Below are 20,558 nucleotides of genomic sequence, written 5' to 3'. Positions count from 1 at the left end.
GCAAATCATTTCAGAAAACAGATAAAAACATAATTAATTATAAGTTAGTCATGTTTGAAATTAACGAAAACGATCGACTTTAGATTAAAAAAATGCACGGAAGTTTCTTTGTATAGATGATTTTTTGTTTCAATTACTATTCATTTGTAATCGTAGTATGGCGTCATCACTTTTTGCAAACTCGATTAATTTGGCCCCATTGCCAGGAAAACCCACGACCCTGAAAATATCATGGGTTCGCCGATACATTGGTGCAATCAGATACGCTCAACATGAAACACTTCAGCATGGGATGTATTTATTATGCCTCGTCGAGATAAGATGATGCCGAGAACGAATTCCGACAAGGAATTAGGTAATTTACGCAAAATATTGCTGGTTAGATTTTTGTTACACGATGTTATTTCTTCATCGTAAAAGTACATATTTCCTTAAGAATTGTTACCTGTCTATGGGTGTATCGAACTACACTATCTGGGATTTCTGGGTCTATGGAGGGACTTTGTGTTTTTCTGTGTTTTACCGTATGTTATATGGAGAGTACTCTCAGAATTGTTTTGAGGTGATCGCGTAATGTACGAAAGATCCAAATACTAACATCAATAGTTTCCTTTGCAGAACCTTGGCTTCAGTTGCAGCGAACGATAGCCCTTGTCCACCACTCAACAATTCTCCGAGACCGCAGTGATCACGAAAGACAATGCGGTTGGTATATTATGAACATTAAATAAAGTGTCACTTTGAATGCATCAGGCGTTTCATATATTTATTTACGACTTTAATATTACGGACATATACGGACATATTGGCGACTGTTTCATTGTAGAGTGGGCTGTATTCAGACGCGTTTTAAAGTAAATTCAATAAATCATTATTTAAACCTACCGTCCTAAAGAGGCTAAGTCAAAATGAAAGTTCAAAACCCTCTATAGAGTACTAAAGCAAAACACTATTGAATATCAATGAGCAATTGTTTTTGTTACGTGACAGAGTTTACGTAGACATCCCACGAGGAAAGTTATAGTCCAACCTTGAAAGAAATAAAGTCATCTATAGGTCTTCGTATTGTTCGTTTATGGACAGGTGAACTTGATCCACTTAGTGTTAATTAGTTAGAATCTATGCCTGAAATGCAAGTCGGTACGTGTGATTTGATTGGTTGATTCTCTCTCGGGAAACGAAGACAAAGGCACGACAGATTAATAAGCTCCTGCTTTTCTGCGTTAGTAAAATCATGTTCTTTTAATAAAAGTAATGCTGGTATTTTCTTATTGCCTTTATGGCATTCGAAGGTGGCGTTGGAATATGTGTAATAGTCTATATTGTAATTTGGCTTACATATTTGCGACTGACCAAACTGTCAAATACAGATTCTTATTAGGAATTGTAGAGGTATCTTGATAAATCAAAACGATAAAAAATTTAAGAATGGGTTTAAAAAAAATCTAATGTCACATCCTCCCACAAACTGCGTTGAATAGAGCTTAAAAGGCATGACCATCTTGGACTGAAATTAATTATCGATGTTAAAAAACGTAATACAGATTTAGGATTAACCCGTTTCGATAGATCTCTAAAAACGAAAAAAAAAACCGGTCTGTTTATTCAATTTAAACTTACAGAAAAGGATCTGTGGTATTTTACAGTTCTCAAGCTCTCGGATTACTGCCATAACCAGGCTTCTGTATAAAATTCACATTATAAAATAAATAATACATTAAAAATTGTTCCTACCCCCTTAAGAACGAAATCGGTTCCGTATGATCAGGCTTTGAGATAGACTAATGATATGAACCCAAGATCATAGGAAGTTCATCCATGGCCACCTTTTACGATTCAGTCAACGTCAGGGGTCATGATCTTGTATGTTACAGTCGCATACTTATTATTCCGTACGTAAAAGTGTGCCAGGAATACGCTGCCAAGATCGAGACGGTCCGTTTTATTGATGACTTTCCTGTATTTTCAATCTATTTTAAATAGACCGACCTATTACGTTTGATTGCCTTTGATAACTTACTGGCATGTCAATGATATGACATTTTTAATACCAAATTAGATGGAGGCAGTGTTTTCAGTCAAAGCAAACCGCAACTATTAAATTTTGAGTCCTATGAGCTCACTTGCCAGCTCGAGCGTAGTTGGAATAGCCCTTTAGAGTTTACGACTACCAACGATCAGGTAGGAGAAACGTAAGATACATTTTTAATCGAAGGCGCAGTTTACGTCTGGATTAAAGAACAATGTTCACGACGTTCAGGGCGAGAGAGGGGACGGGGGAAGGCAGCGGGAGGAAGATGCGCCCGCGGCCTAAGATTTGTGTTCGTCGACCAGCCGTGACACGCGTCAACACATTTGTAAAATAATGTATTTTGAAAGTAGTTAAATAAAACTATCAATAATTCTGTCATACGTGGTTTCTTCTTCACCATCGTCATGAACAGAAATTGGTGACCCCGACGTGATAAAATCAATTGAGTTTTCGTCGGAAAATTATGACGTAGCATGGGACCTACTTTGCCAACGATATGACAATACAAGACTTCTTGTTAACAATCATTTAAGGGCATTGTTTTCATTTCAACCTATTGCTAGGGAGTCCCATCAGTCACTGCGTTATATGATTGTATTATCGACCAGAAGTGAGGTAGTTAACAAAAAGAAATAAATAACACAGAACTGGCCTAATTATATTTCACTGAATTAACAACAATACTTTTAACAAAATGATTTCCATTTACTATTAACGAAAACTGTTAAAATTACACAAGAACCAAACATGTTTCAACAAGAACCGCACACACGAACGCCACGCACAAAAAGAGGCAAAGGCGCAGCGAGGGATCGTTTTTATAGTTTTAGCGCTGGCTCTCGGTCGGGGGTTGCCAGGATTCGGTAACACGGCCGTTCCTGACGGCGAGGCGTCCTCGACCGCTTCATCTCTCAGCAGAAACATATCTCTTCCAGCTACGTCAGAGCTTGCATCAACAAGGTCACCCTCTGTAACGTAACAAAAAAAATACACCCAGACCTTAATGCTCTAAAACTTTCTAAAATTTAGAATCCCTACTACAGACGCAAGCGTGCACTCTTACATCTGCAGCGAGGACGAGCCAAAGATAAACATTTGAAGTGAGAAGAATGGATATCGCACAACTGTCCCAAACTGCGCAATTTGAGACACCTGCACGATTCCTTTACTGAGTTAGCCCGTATAGGAAACGTCTAAAACAGTAGCGCGCTGTTGTCGGCAATATTCACCGATACAGATACTGAACATTACCGACACAACACAGCTAAACAGTAGGGACGCAAAATCCGGCCGAATCCGCATCTAACCATACTGCTCAAAAAATAAACGGGAAGTAAAGCACTGTCGTGCCCACCTCAACCTCAAAAATGGGAAGTAAAGCACCGTCGTGCCCACCTCAACCTCAAAAATGGGAAGTAAAGCACCGAAGTGCCCACCTCGACCTTCACATATTAATTTCGAAGAAAAGGCTGCATGTCACCGGGGTCCACTCGTAAGGATGATGTGGAAGCAGGGCAGCCGTCCCAGCTCCAGTCTGCTCCCACGATGCGAGGCTGCACCACGTGTGGCGGGCGTCCCGCTCGACCGTCCTGATAGATAATCCGTTGGGTAGTCCGCAGTAGCAGGCCGCAGACTAAGCGATATCGCCCTCTGCGTCACTACCAGTCGTACAGCACCGTGCAGTCGGCGGCATGCGAGCAACACGTGCAGTATGCACGTCAGAAGTAGGTGAGCGCGCGCATGCAGCGGCACGCGAGCAACACGTGCAGTATGCACGTCTGAAGCAGGCGAGCGCGCGCAGGTAGCAGTGCGCGCAGTCAGCGGCATGCGAGCAGTGCGCGCAGCTAGCGGCACGCGAGCAGTGCGCGCAGCCAGCGGTACGCGAGCAGTGCTCGCAGTATGCGTGCCAGATGTAGATGAGCGCGCGCAGCCAGCGGCACGCGAGTAGTGCGCGCAGCCAGCGGCACGCGAGCAGTGCGCGCAGTCAGCGGCATGCGAGCAGTGCGCGCAGCCAGCGGCACGCGAGCAGTGCGCGCAGCCAGCGGTACGCGAGCAGTGCTCGCAGTATGCGTGCCAGATGTAGATGAGCGCGCGCAGCCAGCGGCACGCGAGCAGTGCGCGCAGCCAGCGGTACGCGAGCAGTGCTCGCAGTATGCGTGCCAGATGTAGATGAGCGCGCGCAGCCAGCGGCACGCGAGTAGTGCGCGCAGCCAGCGGCACGCGAGCAGTGCGCGCAGTCAGCGGCATGCGAGCAGTGCGCGCAGCTAGCGGCACGCGAGCAGTGCGCGCAGCCAGCGGCACGCGAGCAGTGCGCGCAGCCAGCGGTACGCGAGCAGTGCTCGCAGTATGCGTGCCAGATGTAGATGAGCGCGCGCAGCCAGCGGCACGCGAGCAGTGCGCGCAGCCAGCGGTACGCGAGCAGTGCTCGCAGTATGCGTGCCAGATGTAGATGAGCGCGCGCAGCCAGCGGCACGCGAGCAGTGCGCGCAGCCAGCGGTACGCGAGCAGTGCTCGCAGTATGCGTGCCAGATGTAGATGAGCGCGCGCAGCCAGCGGCACGCGAGCAGTGCGCGCAGTATGCGCGCCAGAAGTAGATGAGCGCGCGCAGCCAGCGGCACGCGAGCAGTGCTCGCAGTATGCGTGCTAGATGTAGATGAGCGCGCGCAGCCAGCGGCACGCGAGCAGTGCGCGCAGTATGCGTGCTAGATGTAGATGAGCGCGCGCAGCCAGCGGCACGCGAGCAGTGCGCGCAGTATGCGCGCCAGAAGTAGATGAGCGCGCGCAGCCAGCGGCACGCGAGCAGTGCTCGCAGTATGCGTGCTAGATGTAGATGAGCGCGCGCAGCCAGCGGCACGCGAGCAGTGCGCGCAGTATGCGCGCCAGAAGTAGATGAGCGCGCGCAGCCAGCGGCACGCGAGCAGTGCTCGCAGTATGCGTGCTAGATGTAGATGAGCGCGCGCAGCCAGCGGCACGCGAGCAGTACGCGCAGTATGCACGTCTGAAGCAGGTGAGCGCGCGCAGGTACCGGCACGCGAGCAACACGTGCAGTCTGCACGGCTCTGCGCTCTCCTGCTGGAGCACGGCGCCGACTCGCTACTGACCTCACACGTCGGCGACAACGCCCTGCGTCTGTGAACAAATCAGACAGAAGGCGCCTCCATTGTCAAAGTTTAGATAGCACCTGCAATGCTCCAATAATCCTGTTCGTCACGCCGTCCATCTGCTGACCAGCACTGCTACACACACCCGCCGATTTGCATGACGCTGTTCCAGGGTACTCAGGTGCACATGCGTCACCCCCTTCGACGGAAACCGTTGCTGCTGGTGGCAAAAATAACTGCGCGTGGCGTTCGGTACAAGAGTGCGACAGCGTATTGCGATTAGACGGTACCGGTAAAGTGGTTATTAATCTCACGACTATAATTATGTTCCAAAGAACGGTTCCACGGAACTATGCCAGGAGACATCCTGCGGCGTAGGTATCTTGCTCTTCCTACACACAACACGATCGCGACGATGACTAATGCAACAAACTCCTAAATCTAGAATTCGAGCGGTCATGACAGCGTCGATGAGAATGATCGCGCCTGTATTTTCTACATCGACGTCCCGTCACTTTTCAAAAGCACGTGGTTTTATCCCAATTCTGATATTATCGACCAGAAGTGAGGTAGTTAACAAAAAGAAATAAATAACACAGAACTGGCCTAATTATATTTCACTGAATTAACAACAATACTTTTAACAAAATGATTTCCATTTACTATTAACGAAAACTGTTAAAATTACACAAGAACCAAACATGTTTCAACAAGAACCGCACACACGAACGCCACGCACAAAAAGAGGCAAAGGCGCAGCGAGGGATCGTTTTTATAGTTTTAGCGCTGGCTCTCGGTCGGGGGTTGCCAGGATTCGGTAACAATTGATTATTTCACAAAACACTTGCGAGCTCTAGGTACCCTAAAGGAACCTACTTCCTTCTGGGACACTTTGATCATTTTTATGATGACAACAAAACTAGATGGCGCCACAAGTCGCAAATGGGAGGAGCACAGGAATTGTTTGACTGAGCCGCCTTCTCTTGAATCTTTTTGTGAATTTTTACGTAATCGTGCTGATGTTTTGGAAACTGTACACTTTTGCAAAACTGAACAACCAAAGACAGATAAACACGTTCAAAGTAAAGAACCAAAATATACCAAATCTTTTGTTGCTGCAAATTCATCGTCGAAATCGTGTGTTATTTGTTCTAAAAATCATTTTCTTTATGAGTGCGATAAATTTAAAATTATGAATGAAGATGCAAGGTTGAGCCTAGTTAATAAGCATAAATTGTGTTCTAACTGTTTTAAACCTGGTCATCGTCCCTCTCGTTGCTTCAGGAAAGGCTGCCAGATATGTAATGCGAAACACAACTCGTTATTACATAAACAATTGCAAGAGAATGGTACCGTGAACACAGACAACAACATACCTAGCCCGTCTTCTTCTTCTCAAGGCGGTAGTGCCAATGAACAGGTGTCGCTGTCTGCGATGATGCCTGGTCAAGTGTTGCTTTGTACCGCTCAGGTGAGAATAGTTGATCCGAACAGTAATATAACTTACCTCGTGAAAGCGCTTCTCGACAATGGAAGCCAGACGTCTTTCGTCACAGAAGAATTACAAAGAAAGATTAACTTACCTATTTCTCATAAAAATCCTATAAAAGTATTGGGAATTAATAACACAGTCTGTGCTGCATCACAAGTGTGTAACATAAAAATACAATCACGGGTCAATTCTTTTCACATGATGGTATCTTGTCTGGTCATACCACATATAACAAATAGATTACCTAACGTCGAAATAGACATGTCTACGTTGAACTTACCTGCAAACATTGAGTTGGCTGATCCAAGCTTTTTTAATCCCTCTGATATTCATATGTTGTTAGGGGCAGATGTATTCTGGGAGATCGTTTATGGTCATCAGATTAAGCTTGGGCGAAATAAGCCTACTCTCCAAGAATCACGATTAGGTTGGTTAATATCTGGGCCAACTGGTGTAGGTTCTGGTTCAGGAGTTCATAACAAAATTTGTAATTTCTCCCGAAATATAAATGAATCTCTTTCTAGGTTTTGGGAGATTGAGGAATTACCCCCTCTTAACAGGCAGAAGTTCTCAAAGGTTGACGAGGTATGTGAATCTCATTTTTTACAAAATACAAAGCGTACTGAGGAAGGTCGATTCTCAGTACTGATGCCTTTGAGTGAGTCGCCTGATAGAGCTTTGGGTGATTCTTTCAATACTGCTAAATGTAGATTTTTTAGTTTAGAGAAAAAACTCGACAAGTTTCCGATTTTGAAAGAAAAATATAAAGCTTTTATTCATGAGTATGAACGGTTGGGCCATTTATCACCAATCGAGAGTCCTCCTTTCGGGTATTATTTACCTCATCACCCTGTGACACGTGATCAAAGCGAAACTACACCTATGCGCGTCGTGTTTGATGGCTCATGTAAAACCACGAGCGGTAAGTCATTCAATGATATACAGCTAGTAGGGCCGGTAGTACAGGACGATTTGTTTTCGATCTTGTCACGTTTTCGTTACAATGCATTTGTTGTCACAGGGGACATAGAAAAAATGTACCGACAAATCGAGGTCGATGAGTCGCAGCGCCATCTGCAATTGATTCTCTGGAGGGATAAATCTACTCAGCCACTAAAAATATTTCAACTAAATACGGTAACTTACGGAACAGCCTCAGCTCCTTTTTTGAGTACGAGATGTCTCTTACAACTATCCAGAGATTGTTTAGAAAATCCCGATGTAGCGAACGTTATTGAACATGATTTCTACGTCGACGACTTAAATACTGGGTCAAGTTCCAAAGAGAAACTGCAAAGTACGATAAAAGGAGTAGTAGAGAAGTTGTCTGAAGCTTGTTTCCCGTTGCGTAAGTTTCGCACAAATGTTCCTGAAATCTTTGATGACATTTCAGTTACAAAACAAAGCCAAGACTTTTGTAAGGACTCTACAGTACTGGGACTGAATTGGTCACCTGAAACTGATACGTTGCGTTTTCTTACTAAGCTTGAATGTAATCTTCCAATTACTAAACGGAATATTCTTTCAGTGTCGTCAAAATTATTTGACCCGCTTGGTTTGCTGTCCGCTACGACAATTATTCCGAAAACTTTGCTGCAGAAATTGTGGCTGCTCAAAAATGGATGGGATGATCCTATACCAGATCAAATCAAAGCTGAGTGGCAGGAGTTCTTAGCTAATTTGAATCAGTTGTCCACTCTTGAGATCCCGAGGCACGTCATTTGCCAAGCTCCAGACAATGTAGAATTACACTGTTTTACTGATGCCTCGCAGATGGCCTACGGTGCATGTTTGTATCTTAAATCTACAGACAATGTAGGTAAGGTTACAGTTCACCTTTTTTGTGCCAAGGCTAAAGTGGCTCCACTGAAGCCGGAACTAACTATTCCTCGGCTAGAGTTGATGGGTGCTTTGTTAGGTGCTCGATTGCTGGCTAAGGTGGTACAGTCGTTAAGCTGTAAAGACATTAAAATATCGCGGTGTTTCCTATGGACGGATTCAACAATCGTCTTGGGATGGATTCATTCTGAACCAAAGACGTTGAAAACGTTTGTTTGTAACCGAATAGAGGAAATTCGTGAACTTACCTCTGAATATGAGTGGAGACATGTACCTACTCACAGCAATCCAGCAGACCTTGCCTCTCGAGGTGTAAAGCCGCAACAACTGAAAGAAAACAACCTGTGGTGGAACGGTGCTCCCTTTCTGATGCAGCCAGAGGGCGAATGGCCAGGTCATCACATAGTGCCTACCACACTTCCTGAAACGAAGGTTAGTTTGAGTTTGCAGTGTGATGAAAATATTGAGTTTGTCCTTTTTCGTACATGTTCAAAGCTTCACAAGATGCAAAGAATCATGGCCTTTGTAATGCGCTTTATACAAAACTGTAAATCCAAGAGTAATAAGATAAAGGGTAGTCTGACACTTAAAGAATTAATAAATTCATTTTTTACTTTGGCTAAGCTTTCTCAAAGGGATTCCTTCAAACAGGATATCCATTCACTGAAAACTTCGGGTTGTCTTAACCGCAAATCGAGAATCATATCACTGAATCCTTTTTTGGATACTGATGGGGTGCTACGTGTTGGAGGTCGTCTTCACAAGGCATTAGTTCCTTACAATCAAAAACATCCCATCATTATTGATTCTAAACATATTTTCACGAAATTACTTTTTAAACATGAACACGTTCGTCTTTTACATTGTGGGCCCCTGCAATTGTTGTCTTTGATTCGTGAAGATTTTTGGCCTATCGGTGGTCGTGTATTGGCGACTCAGACAACTAATAATTGCGTACAGTGTACCAAAATGAAAGGCAAAAATATACAGCCTATTATGTCTAACTTACCTGATCCTCGTGTCAATCCAGCTGCTCCGTTTGAGACTTGTGGCACCGATTTTGCAGGTCCCTTCCTTATATTGAATCGCAAAGGCCGTGGCGCAAGAACAAGCAAATGCTACTTGTGTCTCTTTGTTTGCTTTTGCACTAAAGCTCTGCACCTAGAGGTCGTGAGTGAACTAAGCACTAATGCATTCATCCTCTGCTTACGTCGGTTCATCTCTAGACGCGGTAAACCACGCACAATATATTGCGACAATGGCAAAAATTATGTTGGGGCGAATAATGAATTGAAAAGAATGCTTAAAGCCGCTAATGAGTCCGTTACTGATTTCGGTTTATGTGAGGGCATAGAGTTTAAATTCAATCCAGCCTACGCTCCCAACTTTGGTGGTATCTGGGAGGCTGGCGTTAAAGCCGCAAAGTTTCATCTAAAACGTGTAGCAGGAAATAACGGTTTGACCTTTGAGGAATTAACAACGTTGTTCTCTCAAATTGAGGCAATATTAAATTCCCGTCCCCTGACACCTATGTCAGCGGACCCCTCTGATATTACACCTTTAACACCTGGGCACTTCCTTATCGGGCGTCCATTATCGTCGTTACCGGCTCCAACTACGACCAGGATATCGATCAACCGATACCAGCAGTTAGAACGTATGAGACAAACGTTCTGGACACGGTGGTCACGTGAGTTCCTGTGTGAGCTTCAGCAGCGTGTAAAATGGCAGAAGAATGGCGAGCGGAACGTAAAAATTGGAGACATGGTAGTCGTCAAGGATGATCAACTTCCACCAATGAAATGGATCCTAGGACGAATTCACCACATGTATTATGGACCTGATGGAATCTGCAGAGTTGTGGATATCAAGACGTCAAAGGGCATCGTCAAAAGAGCGTTAACAAAAATTTGCGCTCTGCCCACAGGAGATGCCTATGAGCTCCTTGGAACCTCAGCTTCCAAGGGGGGGGAGGATGTTCACGACGTTCAGGGCGAGAGAGGGGACGGGGGAAGGCAGCGGGAGGAAGATGCGCCCGCGGCCTAAGATTTGTGTTCGTCGACCAGCCGTGACACGCGTCAACACATTTGTAAAATAATGTATTTTGAAAGTAGTTAAATAAAACTATCAATAATTCTGTCATACGTGGTTTCTTCTTCACCATCGTCATGAACAACAAATAAAGCTTAGATGGGTGGATGAGCTCACGGTCCACCTGGTGTTAAGCGGTTACCGGAGCCCATAGACATCTACAACGTAAATGCCGCCACCCACCTTGAGACATGAGTTTCAAAGTCTATTTTCTATTCGCTCTATGACTGCCAACATTTTGGAAGCTTATTTAACTTTTCCTTCAAAATGGCCATCTAGAAATATAAACTCCATAACTCCCAATACTGAAGATTGCATTAGACAGGACGGTAGAATATAACAAACAGTCGTGTGTATTGCGCAATGAAACCTGAGCGTTTAATGGGTATAATGTAATGTAGTGACTTGATTATGCCCCTCGTATTGGCAACGTCCATGCGACGCACACCACTTAACATTAGGTGGACCGTATGCTCGTCTGCCTACAAAGGCAATAAAAAACAACATTGAATTCACCCCATTCGCACCAGTACTGATTTTATTTTCAGGAAAAATTGTAAAATTTATAATGAAATACTTCTCGATTAAATAAATACCGTGAAATGCGATTCGAGTGTACATTCTAGAATATATATGACTATTTAATGATTTAATTTGCAACTTTAAATTCACGCCTTGTTTTAGTTTGGTTTCGTTCGATGTTCGCGCACGCGGGATAATACCGCCATATCGTCTTGATTAGAAACAAGTTCGAGATGCTTCCTCGCTGGAATCTTTTTTGTATTTATAGCATTAAATGATACACGGAATCCTTGTTTATGCGACTGCACCAAACAACAAAAAAAAAATGGCATAAGATGGCTTATCTGTTTACGTCACTGAGCCATATTAAGAATTTAAAATGGATTCAACGCTCAGCCATTTTTTCGACAAACGTGTTTATATGCTAAAAGCATTGTTTTTTTTCCTACAGGTTGCAATTACAATGACGTTACGACAAAAGATTATCCTTTTTTAATCGCCCAGTCTCCGTACACTAAAAAGATACTAATTACATTACTTATTTTCCACAGAAGTTTAATGATCGCGCTCTCGAGAGCTCCATTAACTTTTTTAGTATCTACCAAAACACATTAGGTCGTGCATTGACCCTCCCGAATCCCGGAGACAATTAGTTTGGACCATGTATGAAGATTAAGAAATAATCCAACGAATCCTTACAATTTTTAATCTGCATGAAATTCAACGCATCACATGTCCATACCACGCTAACTGTCCGCTCTTTAATTTGTCAGTCACCGGGGCTACTTTCACACTTCCCCTGATATACTCATTCCTTATCTTGTCCATCCTTGTCACTCCAGACATCCATCTCAACATTCGCATCTCTTCCGCATGCATTCTCTTTCAGGCTTTACTTTCGTCGCCCAACATTCAGATCCATACAGCACGACAGATCTAATGATCGTTAAGTAAAGGGAAATGCCAAGTCGCTATAGTAATTTAGGCCCACAGTGCACATCTATATAGACTCATGATAATAATATCAGACAACGGTATTATAGACAATAAGTAAATAATAAAAGAAGTGATTTAGTTAAGTTAAAGGTACTTTCTGTGTTATTATATATATTTTTACAAAATGAATAGGTAGTGAACTATTAAAATAATGTATGATAGAAATTTTTTTATTATTTTTCCGGTTAATTTTCTGTCAACATATTTTTTGTCGGGGCGACATTTGTACGGTAATGTATGGTGGTACCCTTCCAAGCGTAGTCGTGTAAATGTTTAATATTTTTGGAAAAATATCTCCAGTTTGCACAGAATCATGAATACAAGGAAGAACTAGGATATTAATAATTTTTTTTAGTGTAACCAGATTACTGTGCAGCTCTGGGCCTAGATCTTTACCCTTGAACTTAAAGGGCATTCTACGATCGCATGCTGTTGCAGATACCTATCGCCATTACACCCAACCAGCGTTTATTCGGATTTATACTTTCATTAATGACTGTTCAATTTAAAACAGTTACACACAACGACCTGTCATTCCTTGAAGTGTTCGAATCAGTTTCTCAAACACTTGACATTTAGGATTCATTACTATAGTGATAACCGTTACTTACAATTTATTTGCACACTGATCTTGAGCGATGGCTGCAAAAAGGTTCTTAAATAAAAAAATACTATGCCTTTTAAAAAATGAAGTCAAAACTGTTTGCTATGTACATTCAAATTAATGGTCTCGACTCTCGATTTATAATTTTAAAATATATAATAAGTAATTATTACATTTAGTGTCTCCTTACACGTGGCTCAGACTGAGTAAAAGTTATGCGGTCTGACTCTCGTTAGATATAAAATTCTTAATCAATTTTTTTCTTAATTAAAACTACTTCTACAGTTTAATCTCACGCTTTTTATTGTCATTATATTATAATACTAGCTGTACTCGTCCGCTTCGCTGGGCATTTAAAATTAACATTATCATTTCTCACCCCCACAAAGATTCTCATCATTAACACCCGCGCAACTGGTGTAGGGAATCCAACACTCATATAAATATTAACCTATCCATTAAGTACATGTATTTTCTAAATGGATACCAAGTTTCAAATCAATCGGATGCATGGTTCAGTAGTTATAACGGAACATCCGTTAAAACCACTGTAGATTTATATATTAGTACAGATTATTTAGAACGTTTGGAATTCTTTACAGATTACTCTCCTTTTTTTAGGAGGGATGGTTTGCTGGCCTTTCCCGTTTCACCAGAACACGTGGGAGAGTTGAGACTTTGCAATGAGGGGCGGGATTTGCTGTCAGCTGGCCGAGCGCGTGCATAGGCGACCTAGAAGCTCAAGGGTAGCTGTTTCGAGAATATCCGGCGAGAAACTCGGCCTATACAGATTAGGTTTCACATTGAACTTCACACATTTTTCACTGGTGGTAGGATCTTTTTTTTTATTGCCCTTGTAGGCAGACGAGCAAACGGCCCACCTGATGGTGAGTGGTTACCGTTGCCCATGGACTTCAGCAATGCCAGGGGCAGAACCAAGCCGCTGCCTACCGCTTAATACTCTCCACAAGCCTCGTTTGAAGAAGGACATGTCATAGCGCTCGGGAAACACCGTGGAGTGGAGCTCATTCCATAGCCGAATGGTACGTGGCAAAAAAGACCTCTGGAAATGCACTGTGGATGACCGCAGTGGTTCCAGGTAGTATGGATGAACTCTACTCCGGTGGCGGGCGGTGCGATGGTAAAAACGAGATGCCGGTATCATCTCGAATAATTCCTCAGAGCAATCCCCATGGAACATACGGTACAAAATACAGAGGGAACCGAAGTCCCTCCGCAGACCCAGAGGTTCCAACCGATCCGTGAGAATGGGATTATCGACAATCCGAACGGCCCTCCTCTGTATGGAGTCAAATGGAAGAAGCTGGTATTTGGGAGCCCCGGCCCAGACCTGTTGTGAGTCCGCACGGGTAGGCACCACCACCCTGCCTATTTCTGCCCTGAAGCAGTAATGCGTTTCGGTTTGAAGGGTAATGCAGCCGTTATAACTATACTGAGACCTTAGATCTTATCTCAAGTTGGGTGGCGCATTTACGTTGTAGATGTCTATGGGCTCCAGTAACCACTTAACACCAGGGGGGCTGTGAGCTCGTTCATCCATATAAGCAATAAAATAAAAAAAGAACTCTTTGACGAGTTCGACGAATACCCACGGGGTTACGTTTAACTATTTTTACCACTTTTGAAAACCAAACAAAATAATATAGTTAGTCAAAACAAAATAATAACAAGATAATACTGTATACAATATTTATACGATCCGGTTTATTTTTAATATGAAAGCAATCTGTCTTGTTTGCTTTTGAAGGCAATAAATCTGCTCTTCGCTTCAAGTAGAGTTTTTGTGAGGCTGCTCTGAGCACGAACGTTATTAAACTAGCATCAATTAAATTCCATAAGAAATACTGGTAGTATTTTTTTTTTGTTCCGCGAATTATTAATGTTTTTGTACAGTTTTTTTTCTTCTTTTCTTTCTTTTGCAACGTTTTTGCGCGTCGTTCAGTTTCTATTGTTCTACAAATGGTTAAAATGGTTATTTCAGAAGTTTTCGCGTGCTGCATAATTTTATTAAGAACTTCGAAGAAACAAATCAAAATCGCATATTAAATGAAAACTTTAGGACGTGGCGAAGTTAGGGCGTTGTAGAGGCGATTTGACTTGTTCTCGCGGGTTTAGTGAATCATGACCGAGGGCTTACTTAAGCTATCAAACCCTATGACGTCATCGAACGTGACGCCTTGCGTAAGCCACAATTGTAACTTTAACGTGAATCCGATAGAACACATCATTTTCGCTGAGCACTTGCTGTTGACCCCGAATTAGTGGCGCAGGATTAGTATCAGACATGTCGTTGCAGATTATCGAGACTACAGTCTCTACCTTCAGAGCCTTGGCATTGCCAGTATATTAGGTGACGCTTGGATTGGATGAATGGTTTAGCTGTGAGCCGCTAAATCCTTCTCCAAATCCTCACGACCCAAATATCGGCTCTGCCGTGTGCCTTCAAAAACACAAATGACCATAAATACTAATCTCTTCGATTAGGAACCCCTTTGCTGAAATTCATTATGATGCAACAATAAGCAGCAGTTGATCGATTGAAAATTTCTAATTCAAACATTAATCAAAATTAAATTTCCACGTAACGACTAAAAATCGTATCATGAAAACACAACATGTATCAGAGTCGACAATAAAATTACATTAACTCGACAAAATGGATTTAACGAAAGCATTCGTATTCAGTGACTGTTCGCAAATTCTATCCGAAATCTTTGAATGACATCAGTCAGTATTTAAATGACCTTTACTTGGTATAACTTTAATGAAAATACAATATTATTATTCTAAGAGCACATTCCTGATCCTGCGGACAGAATGGAAAGCAGTCGACGTCGCCCAAAACACGTCATTTCGGATCCTCCCGATCTACTAACGGTGCTTTTAGGCACCTCAAGCACCGGTCATCGTTCTCGTCGAACCCGTCGCTTGCGACGAAGGGCTCGACGAATAAATTAACCCTCAGACACAGCCCACTGAGTTTCTCACCGGATCTTTTCAGTGGGTCGCGTTTCCGATCCGGTGGTAGATTCTGCGAAGCACGGCTCTTGCTATAGCCAGTGTTAGCAACACTCCCGGTTTGAGCCCCGTGAGCTCACCTACTAGTTAAGGTTACGCTGAAATAGCCTCTCAAGGCTCTCAGCTTAGGTAGGGAAAAAAATGTTCTAAGAGCATCAGCATTCTTTTTAATCAAAGTCGAAACCTTTTTGTACTAAAACTATTAATTTTATTTGCAGTTTATTTTTTTAGGATGGTAAGGGTTATTGTTGTCCGAAAAACCTTTCCAGTTACGCCAGGACAGTTGTCCGAGCGCGTTCAAAGGAGACCTAACAACTCAAAAGTAGCTGCTTCCCAAATGCATCTTCTACCGAATTGGAATCGCGACCTGCTAAGAATATCCGGCGAGAAACTCAGCGTGCTGATGTTACGGGTTTAGTTTCGCACCAAGCTCCTTGACGAGTTCTACTTATTTTTACAGTACCTTGCTTTTGTTACGGAACACAGAAAAATCTTGTTATTAATTAACACTATAATAGGCAGTGAGACTGTTTTCCCCAAAAGATATTGATGATTTTGTTAGAGATGATTAATTGGCAGCTAATAAGTAAAAAGAAAAAAAATTTTTTTTTTCGGACCATTGTAACCGGCGCCATCTAGGCGGGCTTCGGATAGCCTGCCGACCGAGAGGGCTGGTGGTCGTGGCGTCGATGACCGCCGGTCCGGCGTCCCGAGGGGGAGGGTGATGGTTACGATTGAGGGGCCTCGTGCTCATCATACGAGACTTCTTGTTGAACCGTTCCGTTTCCGATGTCGATTGGAGGGAATCCGCTCTATCTCGTGTCAAATCTCACTTCGCTCATTTCCCGCTAATTTTCAGTTTGTACATTAACGACATATCCCGTTCTCCAGCGACACAATTAGCCTTCTTCGTCGGTGATATGGCTATCTACTACTCGAGTAAGAAGATGTCGTTCATCGAGAGTAAGTTCCAAATCGCGGCCACCCATTTAGGTCTGTGGTGCATCAACAACAACCCTACGAAAAACACAGCCGTACTTCCCGGCATCACTGCTAGTACTCGTCCTGAACTAGGCGTGGTCACTCTACCCCCGGCATGAAAATCTTTAGCCAGGCCATACCTTGTCTCAAAGGTCAAGTACCTCCTTCTAAGTAGTTTCTATAAGAAATTATTTTAAGGTAGCATCATAACGCTACTTTAATAAAGCGGCACGACACGTTAACACTCTTATCGTGGCCGCCGCTAGTTACATATTTGCCCCGGGCGAAGGATAAAGCAAAGCCGCCGCCGCTAAAACTATGTCTGGTCGGATACACCGAATCAGCTCGCGGTGCTTTTGAAAATGAAATAAAATTGTATATATAGTTTTTTAGTACATACGTATATAATACATAAACAAGTCAAAAGCTCGTCGAAGAAGATGCTACGCTCCTGGTTCAACCCTGCGGACTTGGCACACTAAGCATGCTGAGACGAAGAAGAGTTGCTGTTCAAGTAGACAGTATTCTCCCGAGATCCGTTTAGGTTGCGTAGAACAACAAAATAGCTATAAATTTTCTTAAATCCTTTTGGATTAGCAAGGATTTAATAAAAAAAGGTTAAAAGGATTTTAAAAAGGTTATGGCTATAAAATACTCAAAGCGACGGTTCGACGAGACTCGCAATTTTTAAATTAGCTATCAACATTTTTCTTACGTCTTATGTTGATTATGTCATACGGGTTCTTTATAGCATTATTATTTTTACTGCTTTGGTTTACCTGGTGTTAAGTGGTTAGCGATGTTCATAGGCATCACAACATCAACACCGACATCCGCCTTGAGACATGAGAACGAAGTCGGAATAGTACTTGACTGTTGTCCCAGCAACCAAACTAATATGCATGACTGCTTAACAGCAGAAAATATATTTGCGGCCCCGACCCCAGTAAAATACAACCATGAACGAATCCAAAACAGGATTTATTGTTATGTTTTAATTTAATGTTTTTTATGATGTCCTGGTACTTAAAAATAAAAACTTTAATATTGCACAATTCTCTTTTTGATTTATTTATTTATTAACTAATTGAAACATTTTTCAATTAATTGGAAAAGCTAAGAAGTACGTAAGTATGCTAAGTACGGATAAACTTATTGACGGCTAGTGGAGAGTTGATTAATACAAAATTAAATACTTCTTATCGCAATTTCATATCAATATGACGTATTATACAAGCAAAGAAGCTCCTGACTGCCGCGTCACGAAAGACTATCGAGCGTACGAGATCCATTCTTTATTAAGATTAAGATTAAAAACCGCGTTCAGGACGTATATAAACAATAAACATGGTATACCCTACGTACGTACTCAGAATACTTGATATCCTAAGGGCGTCTTCGTCAGAACACAGGTGTGTTGCATAGCTCTTATGCATAAACTCCCAGCCCTTTGATTACCCACAATACAATACACGAACACTCCTAATTAATTAGACGGCGCAAATACCTGGCTTAGTGCGTCCTCGGCTTCTTTTTCCACTTAAACGTCATTATGTACGTTCGTTCTTAATGACGTCATCAATACTAACTGCATTATTAATAGACTAGCGACCCGGCCTCGCTTCGCTTCGGGAACTGTAATTTATTCTTGATCAATTATTAATTTTTTTCTCTTCATCTTTCATAATATAGCGCACTCAGTTTATTGCTATATAACTTTTCAAATATTTGCCCAAATAATGTAGTGTAAATGACAAAGTTTAACTACTATAAATACCAGATGCGATAAAAGTATTTATTTCTTTTCATATATGGATCAATTTGTTACTACCAAATATGGGTTAGAAATGAATTGTCAATTTTTATTATATTTATGGTTCTCTATTTTGGGGATAATGGCTTACACATAAGAGATAGATATATGCTCTCGCGGGATTTTTTGTAGGACTATTTAAGATAAACATTTTCATTATACATTATGTACGTGTAACTCCAACAATTTTTGCAAGCCAGAATATCTCGCAGATGGCCGATTTGTTCCTACTTACTTGAGACACTTATAGTTATATTTTGAATAATTCACGCGATATCTTTATTAATTATAGCCATGTGTTATTCTGATGTGTAAGCTATATTATTGCAAAGTTTCATCAAAATCCATTCATTAGTTTTTGCGTGAAAGAGTAACAAATATACACATCCATCAATTTTTACAGACTTTCACATTTATAATATTAGTAGGAAGTACGATATGTCGATTTAGGATTCCCGTAAGATACCATAGTTCTTCGGCTACACGTACCTAATACCAGATGTCTTATCAATGATATTTTTTCTCTGGGAAATTTTATTGCCTTCGACCTAGCGCGTAGATAGATGATTACTAACTAATTACTATTTTATTATACACTGATTACAAACTATTATTAACTTGGTTATTTCCATTTACGTCAATAGGAAAGCTTTTTGTCCCGTTTACCGTGATTAAATGATGATTTTGTGGTCTCTAAATTAGATTGAGCCCTATTAATTTTTATAGTTTGCCAAATTTATGATCGCCGAATAATTGCATGGATTATGCGGTCGGTAATTTATTCTAATGACGTTTAATAGAAAACAAGATATTGGACAGATGAGTCGTCTATTATCAAAGGTGGCAATCTGTGCATTTGGACAAAAAAAATTAATTGATATGTCAATACAGATTGATTTGAATATAATCGTCTCCTTCAAAGAATACGGTTCAAAACCTGCATTAAATAAAGGTTAATAGTTAACCTGTTATTTATCTAAGATGTCGTTCAGAAGAGTTTTGTGACTGCCAATAGAATACAAAGTCAATAATTCGTTTTTCTGATTTACCAATAATTGTCCAAAAGTCACATTGCCGGCTTTGATAATAGTCGAATCAGATACCTGAATCTCGCTAAAAATAAATTCAAGTTATGCTTGCATATAGGTATACATTAAAGTTTCGAACAATAAGATTCGGACCGTCGGTTTGTCGTCCACTAGATGAAAGATATTCTTTTTGTTGTTACCGCAGGTGACCAGCGATGAAACAATTGCAGCCTTCACGCTACATCATCAGCACGTCAAGATCTTCGACTACTTCCTATCTCTTTGCACTTAAACAAAGTATGGTTGACGAACGTATTAATATAATACTATTTCGTGATAGTTTTATTTTTGTGTCACATTTCAAATAAAATATCTCTAAAAAACCAATATAGGTACTATTTGTTAGTTACAGAATAAATGATAGTATAAATAAATAATAATAATAAATAAATATTTACTAACAATCAAGCCACGTTAACTTGTCCCGTGATAAGTTCGTAAAGAACTTGTGTTACAGGTACCAGATAACGGAAATAAATGTAAGATTTTTATTATACACATACATATATTTAATATACATCTATAACCCTGGAAAAGACATTTTATATTTATCATACAAATATCTTCCCTTGGCGGGATTCGAACCCACGACCCCCGACCCGAGTATCATTTTTAATTTTTGTTTATGCATTTAAAATTTTTATTAAGCTATTCTTTGATTGTTCTTTCGGCAAGATGCACGAAATCATATCGTCTTTTCGCATTAAAAGTGTACAATTTCCTAAAATATTCGAAATTGAGATAATATGCGGAATCATTTGGTATCACCAGTATTTTTCTCAGAAATACTGTTAAAAGAGCGTAGTTTAGTTTTAGTTTTTTTTTTTATATATATTTTACATATGTTTTGGCTGCTATTAACAAAATTAATTCATAATTTTATCTTATTTTAATAGACAGATAATTAATATTTAAAATATCACATGTTAGCCTTTAAAACATTATCCTGTAAAATTAGTA

At 41.4% G+C, this 20,558-nt stretch overlaps 2 protein-coding genes across 3 annotated transcripts in view; one reads left to right on the top strand and one right to left on the bottom strand.

The window, feature by feature from the left end:
• LOC101741968 (flotillin-2) overlaps positions 1 to 20,558 on the bottom strand; it is a 436,009-nt gene that overhangs the window by 275,027 nt on the left and 140,424 nt on the right. The gene's annotated exons all lie outside the window — the stretch shown is intronic.
• On the top strand, positions 4,673 to 10,648 carry LOC134200289 (uncharacterized). Of its 2 annotated transcripts, XM_062672862.1 has the most exons (3): positions 4,673 to 6,604; positions 7,150 to 7,210; positions 7,647 to 10,648. In XM_062672862.1, exon 3 carries the CDS (start codon positions 7,661 to 7,663, stop codon positions 10,508 to 10,510), a length of 2,850 nt encoding a protein of 949 aa, XP_062528846.1. In that variant the 5' UTR covers positions 4,673 to 6,604; positions 7,150 to 7,210; positions 7,647 to 7,660; the 3' UTR covers positions 10,511 to 10,648. The 2 variants fall into 2 exon arrangements, with proteins under 2 accessions (XP_062528846.1, XP_062528845.1); XM_062672861.1 differs by having other exon boundaries at positions 7,150 to 10,648.

This window comes from Bombyx mori, chromosome 16, assembly GCF_030269925.1.
Source record: "Bombyx mori chromosome 16, ASM3026992v2".
NCBI classification, from domain to species: domain Eukaryota; kingdom Metazoa; phylum Arthropoda; class Insecta; order Lepidoptera; family Bombycidae; genus Bombyx; species Bombyx mori.
This window is presented reverse-complemented; position numbering and strand designations above follow the sequence as displayed.